The following is a 14,013-nucleotide window of genomic DNA, read 5'->3' on the forward strand; positions in this document are numbered from 1 at the left end:
AAAAAAAACCTGTGGAGTGTGACTGCAAATACAGAACACAAGCAGACAATTTAAGTGGTATATGGTGACTGAAATACACAGAGAAAAATACAAAGTAGTATACCCTGTGAATCACTATATATATATATATATATATATATATATATATGACCCTGATGCACTTAGCCCCCATCAGGGTACAGAATATAGGGATAGCAATATGTGTGCAATACACGGAATAGGAACCACACAGCAGCTATAGGCACACACACACATCTACAATGCAGAAATTATTACATATAACAATAAAACTGCACTGGACTAGTAATACTACATATAGCTATGTATGTATACAGATATAACAAAGCACAGTAAACACTGGATGTATAATACAGGATACTTGTACTAAATATTCCTGTAGGTATGCACTTGTTCTTAACTAACACTGTCTAAACGACATGTAGAATACTTACGTGTCCTGTAAATGCTCAGCGCTGATGAGGCAGGCGGCTTTACAGAGGAGACAGGGTCCAGTAGTCCCAAAATCAGCACAGCTCTGTGTAATGGCACCCAAACGCTGACAGGGAGTGAGGGAGAGAGAGAGATGCAGCTCCAGGGTGGGAACATCTGCTGTAGATGGCGGCTGGGGGAGGGGCTACAAGTCAGCACCTTATCCCATCTGCTGGACTTCACCACCGGGTACCATGGAGACTATATTAAACGGATTTTAGTAAATCCGACCTGTGCTCCTTGCCCTGGTGGATATAGTGGGGTCCCTGCACGGCCACAGTGTCCACGCCAGCGGCGCGGTCCGTCTCCGGAGACCGCATCGCGATTTCGGCGGGTCCCGCTTGGGGGACCCTCTTACCTCATCCCTATCTTGCGGCCACACGGTCCAGGAGAGCAGCGGCAGTATGTGTGCCTGATGAGACCGGAGCGCCTACGCTGTAAGTACCCAGCAACCAGGGCGCGGGAGTACACAGCGCCGCTGGGGGAGGGGAGGGAGCCGCAGCACGATATGTCAGCATGACATATAGCACCAAGGGGCAGATGTATTAAACTGGAGAAGGCATAAGGAAGTGATAAACCAGTGATAAAGGCAAGGTGATAAATGCACCAGCCAATCAGCTTCAATATGTAAATTAACAGTTAGGAGTTGATTGGCTGGTGTTTTTATCACCTTGCCTTTATCACTGGTTTATCACTCCCTTATGCTTTCTGCAGGATAATACACTTGCCCCCAAGTGCCTATGCTGCGGCCCTTGAAGTCTTCTTTCTTCTCAGAAAAGCTCTTTTCAGAGCCCTCCCTGTTAGCTGCCTGCACTGCAGGCACCAACTTACAAACTGAGCTCCAGTGCCTGGAGGAGTGGATATAGAGGAGGCGGTGCAGTGCATCCTGGGAATAGTCAAAGCTTTAGCCTGTTGGTGCCTTGGATCAAGATCCAACTCTACACCCGATGTTATTCCCTGTGGAATAACAGTGTACCCCGCCGCAGAAACTTCATTTAATCTTTTTTTATCACTGATTGCACCCGTTGGGTTTAGCTGCATAAAGCAGCTAAACCCAACCAAAGTGCAGGGTGCGACTGCAGAAAATGCTGTTATGGTACCCAATCGGATCACTTTTTGCACATTTCAGTTTGCCACCCCCGAACAGAGTTACAATTGAATCACACCATTTGGGCACCATCTACTGGCTGTCGGCAGAAAAGGGAGAGTTATGGTAGACTTACACCTTTGTTAACTCTCTTTTTCTGTCAGCCACTAGGGGACACTGGCACAACTTCAAGACTGAGGGGTGATGATGGTGTCTTACAGGGAGCTGGCGCTTTAAATAAAGTGAAACAGGCTCTTCCCCCTTTATCCTCCATCATCACTCAGTTTTTGAATTTGTGCGGAGGGAGTTGGTCACTACTGACTGAGCTCCTGCTCAGTTATTTTTACTTTTATTTCAATATTCTAGGTACTTCGTTCCCTTTGGCCTTAAGAACCCTTCACCACTTATGAGAGAAGTGGGGTCCGGGTAACACACCAGCAGCATTCAGCTGCAATAGGAACAGCACTTATCAGAGAAGTGCTGTCCCAGAGAAGTGGGTACACCAGCAGCAGCAATAGGAACAGCTCTTATCAGAGAAGAGATGTCCCTCCTGAATACAACTTGAATACATCCGGAGGCATTCTGGTTTGGTGAGTGAGCTCCATTCTGGGAGCAGAGCGGTACCCGTGTCCAGCGCAGCGACGCCTTCTCTCCCCTCCTCTGCCCGTGTGTGTTCCTTTCTACACAGCGCGGCAGTGGAGGGGGGAATTGGGCAGTGGGCGAGCGTGTTTCTGGCCGGGGCGCGGAACGGTCTTCCTGCACCGCTGCGCTGAAAGTTCTCAGCGTGGCAGCGGAGAAGGGGGAATAGTGGCAGACATGTATAACACAGCGCCGATGCCCGCCCCTCCTCTTCTGTGCTGCCGCGCTGACAGAGCATAGCAGCTAGTTGTAGGCAGCGCTGCATAAAGCAAAAGTATATTACATTTTAGGCACACTCAAGATGGCGTTTGGGGATGGTGCCTCTGCATAGGAGGAAGGAGGAATTGGGAGGTTTTAACCTGTCGATCAAAAGTACTTTTCTCACCTAGGCATTCAATGGCAACATTGTTTCTTTTCTCCTCAGGAATCTGCACTGTAGGAGAGAGACAGGTGCACATTGCTACAGACTGCCAGAAACCAAGGAGCCTGCACAAAATACAGGCTGGTGGCTGAGAGGATTTAGAATAGGGGAGTTATTCCAATATTATACCTCCCTCTATCCTTCTGATATTCCTCTCTTTTTTTCTCTCTGTCTATATTATTGACAGTGTTGGTGTCAACTGTCTGTGTCTCTACCGTGTCCGTCACAATGGCAGGCAAGGGACCAGAGAATAATGCGTCACAAAAATTATTCGTCTGTGCAAAGTGTAACAAAAAATCCCACACAGATGATTCCTCCCTATGTGATGCATGTGTCTCGGAGCTTACTTTAGTTAATACGTCCCAAGAAGCAAATTTTCCCCCCTGGCGGTAGCACTCACAGGAACCATCTCACAATTACCTACTGAGGTGGCTGCCTTACAGAAGACTCGTGAGACGGTTAGGGATATGCCTCAAAATAGGGTACCCCCTATTGCTACGGAACTGTCCTAGGTGGCAGGGCTAGCCAAGTCGATAGGTCTCACAAAACACTTGGATACGTCCTGTAAACAACCGCAGACGGTGGCTAAGACACTTTCAGGACCATTAATCTTCAATCCGATGAATCCGGGGAAGAGCTTCTCTCTCAGGATGAAGCCGAAGAGGACGATCGTGAGTTGGGCGTTATTACTGACGTGGACGACGAAGTTACACTGGAACCTTCTCAAGGGGTTGAACCTCTTACTTTGGCTATAAGACAAGTTTTGAACATTTCCGAGACACCGGATTCGCCAGATACTGCTTTATTTGGTAGAAAACAGCGTTCACCGGTCACTTATCCCTTTTCAAAGAAACTGGATGATCAGCTGACTGAGGCTTGGATAAACCCAGACAAGTGGTTTCAGATGCCCAAAAGTTTCCTCAGTATTTATCCTTTTCCATCGGCTATGGCGGATAAATGGGAGAAGTCACCTCGAGTGGACTCTTCTCTAGCCAAGTTGTCCAAAAAGACGGCATTACCTGTTCCGGGAGCAACTTCGTTGAAAAACCCAACTGACCGGAAGCTGGACACCATGTTGAAGTCTATCTATTCAGCCGCAGGTGTCTCACTTAGACCAACCTTGGTAAGTTCCTGGGTGAACAAGGCAGCGGAGAATTGAGTCACTAAATTGATAGTATTTACAAGTGGAAGTTCCGTTAGAAGTAGTGATCTTAGCGAAACATATTAGGGATTCGCTATATACCTAGGAGAAGCGGCTAGAGATATCGGACAAGTTAATTTGAGGATATCAACAGCAACTATTGCAGCCAGAAGAGTTTTTTAGCTTCGGTCATGGCAAGTGGACACAGTCAAAAAGAGCGGCGGAAGCACTTACATTTATAGGTGACATTATTTTGGGGGGAAAAACTAGACTTGTTAATTTCTCAGGCTACGGGTGGTAAATCTGGATGGCGGTTAGGTCGACATGGAAAAAGGGCGACATGAGTTTTTCACAATTTGTTTTTCTCATTTTTTGACCTTTTTCATACTCAACGATCCACGTGAACTAAAATTGGGAACGGTAACATGTGCCGAGCGCAGCGGCAGCGGAGCGAGGCACCTTGCCCGAAAGCCAGCCATGCGAGGGGACAAGTGCACTAATTGGGGTTCCCAGTCACTTTACAAAGAAAACACAAAAAAGGTGAAAACCTCATGTCGACCTAATGACCACGTCGACCAAACGTGGTCGACCCAAATGTATGTCAACCTAACTCATGTCGACCTTATGAACCACACCCGGTAAATCTACCTTCTTACCAACCCTTCCTGCACCACCTAAGTGCTCTTATACTGGAACCTCCTTTCGTTCTACTCAACCTTAGGGGACGCTGTAGAAATACACCCTAGCAAGGTAGACGTTGCGGCAAGAAACCAGTCGTTGATCATCGTCCAAAGCCTGCAGAAAAGACGGTGGCATGATAGTCTCCCTTTCCACTGGGGCCCAAGTACTGTGGGAGCTCAGCTTTGAAACTTTCCGGATACCTGGTTCAAGACATCAGACAATGCGTGAATTTGCAATATCATCTCCCAAGGGTACAAGTTAGATTTTGAAGTTTTGCCGCAAAAGAAATATTTTACGACAAGTCTTCCACTTCTGGACAAACGTTTGGCCTTTCAAGGTGCAATACAGTCCTTGGTGGAATCGGCTGTTAAATGTCGGTACCACTGCTTAAACCAAAGAAGGGTTACTATTCTAATCTTTTCGCAGTACCAAAACCAGACTGTACTGTATGACCAATTCTGAATCTGAAATCATTAAATCAGTTTCTGTCTTATTACCGGTTCAAGATGCAGTCGCTCAACTCAGTGATTTTGAGCCTGGAACCCAAGGAATTCATGATCTCTCTAGACATCAAGGATGCATATCTCCACATTCCGATCAGGGAACCTCACCAAGCGTTTCTCAGGTTGGCGATTCAACAGGATCATCTTCAGTTCAGAGCCTTACCATTCAATCTGTTCACAGTACCCAGGGTGTTTACCAAGGTCATGTCGGTGATGACTGCTCACCTCAGATCATTGGGAGTCACAATAATACCATACCTGGACGACCTCCTTCTCAAAGCGCCATCTGATCGCGTTCTCAGGGAGCATGCTCTATTAACATACACTGGTACTGGAACACGGATGGATTATCAATTTTCAAAAATCCAACCTTCAGCCGTCACAGCTTATCCAGTTTCTAGATGTGATCCTAGACACCAACGTACAGAAAGTTTTTCTGCCTCAAGCCAAACCTCTGATTATACAGAAACTGGTCCAAGCTGTTCTGAAGCCACGACTGGTATCAGTCCATTTATGCATTCGTTTGCTTGGGAAAAATGGTAGCTAGCGGCTTTCGAAAATCTCTGGAGTTCGACCTTTTTCATTCACGTCCTTTCCAGCTAGATCTGTTACATCAATGGTCGAGGTCGCAACTACACCTTCAACAGTTAGTTCGGCTAACTCTGGAGACACGACTTTCGCTTCTCTGGTGGCTCCAGCTGCACAATCTCACTGCAGGCAGGCAGTTCACTGTATGGGACTGGATGCTCCTCACAACGGATGCCAGCCTCAGGGGATGGGGCACATTTGTGTTGGACTCCCATCTTCAGGGCCACTGGTCTCCACAAGAATCGCTGTTGCCAATAAATGTGTTGGAACTGAAAGCGATCTACAATGCGCTGGTACAAGCCGCACACATTCTTCAATCCAAGGTGGTAAAAGTTCAATCGGATGTGACTACTGTAGTGTAACTAAACAAACAAGGCAGAACTCGCAGTCACCAGGAAATGCAAGAGGTGTCACGTATTCTCCAATGGGCAGAATGCAACGCAGTAATTCTCTTGGTGGTATTCATTCCAGGAGTGGACAATTGGAAATCAGACTACCTCAGCCGTCAGGATCTACATCCCGGAGAATAGGCACTTCACCCGGAGGTGTTCAACGATATGATACAACACTGGGGGTGTCCAGTGGTGGATCTCATGGCATGCCGTCTCAAACATCAGCTTCCAAGATACATATCCAGATCCCAGGATCCTCAAGCGGAAGCTGTGGTCGCTATGGCCGTACAACTTAGTTTACATGTTTCCTCCGTTCCCTCTATTGTCTTTTATTCCTAAGAGACTCAAACGGGAGTCAATCACTGTGATCCAGGTGGCATCAGATTGGCCTAGGCGGGCTTGGTATTCAGACCTGCGCTTTCTTCTAGCTGATGATCCTTGGCCTCTTCCTCTGCGTCCAGATCTACTCCAACAAGAGTCCTTCGTGCATCCATATTTACCACGGCTACGTTTAACGGGATGGCTATTGAGGCAGACATCCTGAAAAGAAAAGGAATGCTGGAATGTGTGATACCCACAATGTTGCGGGCACGAAAACCGGTTACGGCAGCCCATTACCATCACATCTGGCACTCTTATATCTCTTGGTGTGATGGGAAAGTGTTTCATTCAGATTCTTTTCGTCTCTCACGGTTCTTGCTCTTTCTTCAGGCAGGTTTAGATTCCGGACTTCGTCTAGGATCCCTTAAAGTTCAGGTATCTGCCTTATCGGTTTTCTTTCAGAAACGCTTGGCGCTCCTACTGGATGTGCAAACTTTTCTACAAGGGGTCCTTCGGGTACAGCCTACGTTTGTTCCTCCTACAGCTCCTTGGGATTTAAATCTGGTGCTGGATTATCTAGTCACCCTGTTTTGAACCCTTGGAAGAAGCAGATCTTAAATATCTTACTTGGAAGACTGTTTTTCTACTAGCCATAGCTTCAGCCCGGAGGGTACCTGAATTAAGTACCTTGTCTTGTAAGCCTCCCTACTTGATTTTTCAGCCTGATAGGGCAGAGTTGAGAACACATGCTTTCTTTCTTCCCAAGGTGTCGGCTTTTCATATCAATCAGCCTATTGTGGTACAGTCCTTGCAGGAGGACTCAGGGACACCACCTTCTCTGGATGTAGTGAGAACGTTGAGCAGCCACTTGGTCCAGTATTTATCTCCCGCCCAGGGGGAACCTTTGGGACGTCCCCACGGTCTTGAAGTTGTGCCAGTGTCCCCTAGTGGCTGACGGAAAAAGGAGGATTTTGGTACTTACTGATAAATCCCTTTTTCGGAAGCCATAGGGAACACTGGCCGCCCGCCCGTCGCTGTTCGCTTGCCTTCATTGTTCTGTTTAATTGTTATGTGCTTTCCTCCCTCATTTAGTTCTGTTCTCTTGTTCCCGCCTCCTCTCGGCTAATTCATAACTGAAGGATGATGGGGGATAGAGGGGGAGGAGCATGTTTCACTTCTTAGATTATTTAAAGTGCCCCCCCAGTGCAGGCCACGCAGTCCTGGGGTCCCCACAGCAAGCGGTGCTAGTCGCAGTGTGCATCCCCTGCCGCAAGTACCCATCTGAGGGTCTGGCCTAGCAGGAGATTTGCCAACAGCAGGGAGGTGATGGAGCTGCAGTCAGTCTGACTTACAGCGCTGACAGCCCATGAGAGAAACAAGAAAAAAAAATCTCTTAGTAAAAAAATAAAAAGCTGTCACATTGCACATGGAGCATGGAGCACAAGCCGAGCCTTCTGGGATATGCGTGAAAGTTTTAACTTTTTGTTGCCTGGATTCTCATCCACCACTGCACCCCCGATGTATCCCTGTGGAAACCCTATATACCCTAAAGAAAAATTTTATTCTGCCCAATAACAAAGTGCTGAACAATTAATATGTATACAGACCACCTTTAAGAGTCATACTGTCAACTGTGCGCGACTAAAATATTGGGCAATTAAAATAAACCAGTACATGCAACAGAAGGTTTCATTTACAAAAAAAAAAAAATGGACAATTCCCCATGACATTTTTTTAAGCATATAATCAGAAATAGCTGTTAATCAGGTCACAGAAACAGCAACTTTGCTCACAAAGTTAAGGATCTGTACTTACCGACAGTTCTTCCTTCTTATCTTTTCTTTTCTTTTTGTTGTGCGAGTCAGAATCCAAAGATGGAGCATTGAGCTCACCCGAATACTCTTTTATTAGAACGTCAATAGCACTTCTAATGATTGCATCCCTTCTCTTAGTTTCCTCATCAAGGTCATCTTCATCCTCTGTTGTTGATTCGGGTCGGGTAGTCTAGAACACAAGGAGAGACTAATTTCTTCCATCCGCCTTAAGTTTTTACCATAAGCCTGTTTAGCCTTTCATTTATATCACAAAATTAGTCATAAATACAAATGCATTCTTCTACATTGTAGAGAAAAGATTGGATCTTTGTATTTATCCTTAGTGGGTCAATGGGCACCCTCCCACTGCAGCTACCAAGCAAGCATTAAGGGCCGCATTACCTAGGTAGCTTGCACATTCACTTATGTGATCTAACACCAAGGGAATTAACTTGTGATGCATGCAGTATTCCAGATAGCAGACCCTCTTTCAAGGTGATCTGTTCACCGTTCCGTTAACCCAGACCAATAAAGGGGTTTGCATTATCCAGTCAGTGCTGCAATCCCTAAGCAAAGACAAGCTTGGTAATGCCATTTGGTTCAAACCACTGAAGGAAGTTGGCAAAAATTCCGCAAACTATAGGAAAATGTAAAATTTCCAATCTGGACAAGGCTAACTGCAAAGAGAATGGTTATTGCGTGCTTTTCTTTCTTTAAATAAGGAGAGTTATGGTACTTACCGTGGTTAACGCTGACTTTTTGCGATTTACATTGTGTTCCACAGGGAAAAAATCGGGGTGTTGAGTGGCTCTTGATCCAGAGGCACCAACAGGCTAAAGCTTTATAAACACTGCCTCTTTGCACTGGAGCTCAGTTTTGTTAACCAGTCAAATGCAGGAGCAGGCAAGAGAGAAGTCATATGTTAGTCACATAGAACCACATTCTCACGACAGAAGGGCCAGCGGCTAATGCCATACAAACCCATAGAAGCTAGGTAAGTCAGAGTGGGCGCCCCGTGGAACCCAATGTACCTTGCAGAAAGAGAGTTAACCATGGTAAGTCTACCATAACTCTCCTTTTCTGCAGCAGGGTACACTGTGTTCCACAGGAAAACAGCGAAGATGTCCTAAAGGAGTTCCTCAAGGGAGGGGGCGCGCCTTGGCCGGTATGAGAACCCGGCGTCCAAAGGAAGCATCCTGGGAGGCGGAAGTATCAAAGGCATAGAAACCTAATGAACGTGTTCACTGAGAACACCGTAGTCGCCTTGCATAATTGTTCTGCGGACGCGCCACGACGGGCCGCACAAGAATGTCCAAAGATCAAGTAGAATGGGCTTTAACTGCAGCAGGAGCTGGGAGTCCAGCCTGCGCATAAGCTTGTGCAATCACTATTCTAATCCATCTGACCAAGGTTTGCTTATTCGCAGGCCAGCCACGTTTGTGAAAAACAAAAACAAAAAGGGACTCTGACCTCCTGATAGAGGCAGTCCTCTCCACATCCAAAGACCTGATTTGTCCTCCAAAGAGCGAAGTGATAAAGGCCGGAACCACAATCTCTTGGTTAAGGTGAAAAAATGACACCACCTTAGGCAAATAACCTGATCGAGTTCTAAGAACTGCCCGGTCACGATGAAAAATCAGAAAGGGTGGATGACAGGACAAAGCACCCAAGTCCGACACCATTTGAGTAGATGCAATAACCCGTAAAAACAAGACCTTGGTTGTGAGCCATTAAAGGTCCACCGACTCAAGAGGTTCAAATGGAGACTCTTGCAGGGCAATCAGGACAACAGACCGATCCCATAGAGCCACAGGAAGGCTGTATCCGTAAAACACCTTGAGTGAATGTACGAACGTCAGGTATAGACGCAATTTTTCTCTGAAACCAAACCAACAAGGTAGATCTATAAACTTTGAGGGAGGCCAGACGAAGGCCTAAATCCAGGCCGCGTTGCAGAAAAGCCAGAATTCTGGAAGTTCTGAATCTGTACGCATAAAAATTCTTATCGGCACACCAGGTGAAGTAAGAATTCCAGATCCTGTAATATATCCAGGCAGATACCGGTGTGCGGGAATTCAGCATAGTGTGGATGACCGCCTCAGAGAATCCTTTGGCTCTCAGGAGTGATGTTTCAAGAGCCACACCGTCAAAGCCAGTCTAGCCAGGTCTGGGCAGACACAAGGGACCTGTACGAGGTCTGGGCACTGAGGAAGTAGAAGGGGACGCTCCGTCGATAGACCCTGCAGGTCTGAGAACCAATGACATCTGGGCCACGCTGGAGCGACTAGAAGTAGTATTCCTCCTCCTTGTTTGATCTTCCGCAGGACCCTGGACAGGAGTGACATTGGAGGGGACACGTAGGGCAGCAAAAAGTTCCATGGAATTGCTAGTGCGTCCACGAACGCTGAGTGTTGCTCCAACACCGCACCCCATCCCCTCAGACTGCCGTCCGTTGTCAGCAGGACCCAGTCGGGGGTTCAGAAGGGACGGCACCTGCTCAATTGCTGGTCCTGTAGCCACCAAGTCAGCGACAAACGAACCTCCGGAGTCAAAGTGATCATGTGAGATCTGATCCGATGATGTAGGCTGTTCCACTTGCAAAGAATTAACCTCTGCAGAGGGCGGGAATGAAATTGAGCATACTCTAATATGTCGAATTCCGATACCATCAGGCCAAAGTACTTGCATCGCCGAGTGTATCGACACTCTGGGGCGACAAAGGAAGCATCTTATCCTGTCTCGAAGCTTCAGGACTTTATCTGGAGACAGAAACAGTTGCTGACTATGTGTGCAGGAGTGCCCCCACATGCACCATGCTCTGAGCTGAGACCAGCAAGGATTTCTTCCAATTGATGAGCCGCCCATGGGCTTGTAGGAAGGTTACAGTCAGTTGCAGATGACTGAGGAGGACATTGTGAGAGTTCGCTAGCAAGTCATCCAGATACGGCAGGACTCTGACTCCATGGCAACGGAGATGGGCCGTCATGACATTGGTGAAGATCCGAGGAGCCGTAGCCAGTCCAAATGGCAGAGCCTGGAACTGATAATGGAGGTCGCCAATAGCAAACCGCAGATACTGTTGATGCGACATGGCAATAGGTAAATGCATGTACGTATCCTGTATATCCAGGAATACCATATAGTCTCCAGGTTCCATAGCCAGTACAATCGAGCGCAGTGTTTCCATATACGAAACTGGACACTCACAAACTTTCAGTGATTTGAGGTTGAGTATAGGCCAGAAAGACTCGTTGGGTTTGGGAACTAGAAGCAGGGTCGAGTAATAACCTCTCCCTCCCTGAGACTGAGGTACTGGCACAACCACTCCTGTATTAAGGAGGGAACTCGCAACCTTTTTCAGGGATTGCGCCTTTAACGGATCCAAAGGGATAACAGTGGTGCAAAACTGGCAAGTGGGACGTCTCTTGAATGAGACTGCGTACCCATGAGAGACATATTCCCACAACCATGCGTCTGAAGTGGTCTTTAACCAGACCTGGGTGAATGCAGAAGTCAGCCTCCCACCCCCTGGGGTCCCCCAGGGGAAGGCCCGCCCCGTCATGCGGCAGGCTGGTCTTGTTAAGAAGCAGGCTGAAGGGCCGCCCAGGATTGTTTAGCCTTGGGCTTTGTGAGCGCAAGACTGTCTCGGGTATGCCTGACCTTTTGCTTTCTTTCCCTTAAGGCCGAAAGGAACGAAAAGTGGTACATTTTGCCTTCTGTGCAGAAGGATTCGTATTAGGGAGAAAAGCAGTCTTAGCAGATGCTAACTCAGACACAATTTTATTTAGGTCTTCCCCAAACAAAATGTCCCCAGTAAAGGGGAGTACCTCCAAAGTCTTTTTGGAGTCCAGGTCCACCTTCCATGACCTCAACCACAGAATACAGCGAGCCAGGACAGACGTAGCCGACACCCTGGCTGCCAAAACACCCAACTCTGTCTCCTGAATGTAATTGGCGGGGGTAATATGAGACAGGTATTGTCTGGCATTTTCAGATATATCCTCGGGCAGCTCTCCCTCTAATGCCTGAACCCATGCTTCAATACCTTTTGCAGCCCAAGAGGCTGCAATAGTGGGCCTATGTACAGCACCTGTAAGGGATTATATAGATTTCAGGCATCCTTCCACACGCTTATCTGTCGGTACCTTCAGTGAGGTGACAGTGGTGCCAGGAAGAGTGGATGACACCACTAGGCGAGTGACATGAGAATCCACCGGCGGTGGATTGTCCCACTTGTTACATAACTCTGCAGGGAGAGGACAGTGAGCCAAAGTCCGTTTAGACAGAGGGAATCTCTTTCATGGATTAGACCAGGGTTCCTGCCTGATGTCCACCAAATGGTCAGAATGGGGTAATAGATTTTTAACCACCTTCTGCAGTTTAAATATCAGTTTTCTTACCCACAGCAGTGGAATCCTCATCAGTGATTTGTAGGATCTGCTCAATAGCAACCACTAGGACAGGGACATCAATTTGCAATAGAGAATCCTCGTCAGAAACACCTGATTTTTTAAAGATACCTTTATAAGAGTGTTTTATTCGTATTTATGTAAGTACGGTACGTTCCCTGCTTGAAATAAGATTTATACCATCATCTTTGGTTTCTCAAACCTTGAACCTTTAAGACGATATCATACCGAACATATTACACCATTGGGGTTCCCACCCCTCTCTGTTCCTCTTTGTTTTATGAGGGGTTATTAAAAAGAAAGAAGACCGACAGAACACATCGCATTTAAGGAGGAAAAGATACCTTTATGGACACGATGCGCACATTGTACATATGAGTACGGTGCGTACCCATAAGAAGTTCTCCTGTCATTTTCTTCTTGATACACATCTATCAACTAACCATCATTTGAGATTTCCAACATCATTCACCCTGAATAATCTAGACTGTTGTTGGCCCTCCCCTCTGGGTTCTGAAGTTTGGGACTTTAATTTCTTGAAAGATTATTATTTCCGTTCAAGGACTTGTGGATAGCGCAGAAGAAGGCAGACTTTTGTATTTGTTACCTGATTCAGTGTCTGACAGGACAGTATGCTCCCCCTCTTCTTCAGATGAAACATCTGAGAGATTTGTGGATTGTGAGGAGAAAGTAACCCGCTTATATTACCCAGATAAACGGGAGTGACCTGGAGTAGGTTTTTGTCTGACCAAGGATTGAATTAATTGCTGTAACTGGTTAAACAAATTTTCCGCCCAAGGCGAATTAACCATAGGGACAATTTGTGGCTGTAGTGGCACAGGTGGTCCCATAGCGAGCGCAAGTCGTTCAACCAGAGTACCTAGTAGGTTGGTGAACGCAGCCAAGGGTGGCTCCTGATTGGTTACAGGAGCTGCGGACTGACTGGGAGATGTATGACACACAGTATACAGACCATCATGCAAAGCTTCCCCCTCTAGTAAATCCTTGGCGCATGCTCTGCATTATGCAGGAGCGTCCAGACTTACTGTCCTTTTTGTTATACATTGTACACAAATGCAACAGAGTGGTTTAGTACGATATTGCCAGACACAGTACAATAACTGCTAATAAATCCGTTAGTATGTGACTGAATATACAGTACACAACACCTGCAAATAAATCCGGTATTATGTGACACAGTAGAATACACATAATGGGTAAATACTGTGACGCACTATATATATGACCCAGACGCACCAAGTCCCTTAGGGTACAAAATATAGTGATAGATATATCTGGGAAACACTGAAAGTGAAACCATACAGCAGATACAGGCAAACACAGTCACAGGCAATGCAGATAATTATCAGGACAATAAAACTGCAGTGGACTAGTATAATAAATATATACACACAATAAATAAATATATAACTATATATATATATCTATATATCTATATATATATATACATACACTCACACACACACACAAGATAGCGTGGTCCTAGACTGGAGGTATACATCAGAAT

At 46.5% G+C, this 14,013-nt stretch overlaps 1 protein-coding gene across 3 annotated transcripts in view; it reads right to left on the bottom strand.

Moving 5' to 3' along the window:
• The window catches only part of RBM25 (RNA binding motif protein 25), a 228,273-nt gene that overhangs the window by 63,105 nt on the left and 151,155 nt on the right, over positions 1-14,013 (bottom strand). For all 3 annotated transcript variants that reach the window (XM_063947680.1, XM_063947679.1, XM_063947678.1), the window contains exon 7: positions 8,078-8,266. In XM_063947680.1, coding sequence (XP_063803750.1) covers positions 8,078-8,266 — 189 coding nt within the window. The remainder of the gene's footprint in view (positions 1-8,077; positions 8,267-14,013) is intronic.

This window comes from Pseudophryne corroboree, chromosome 12 (assembly GCF_028390025.1).
Source record: "Pseudophryne corroboree isolate aPseCor3 chromosome 12, aPseCor3.hap2, whole genome shotgun sequence".
Taxonomy (NCBI): Eukaryota; Metazoa; Chordata; class Amphibia; order Anura; family Myobatrachidae; genus Pseudophryne; species Pseudophryne corroboree.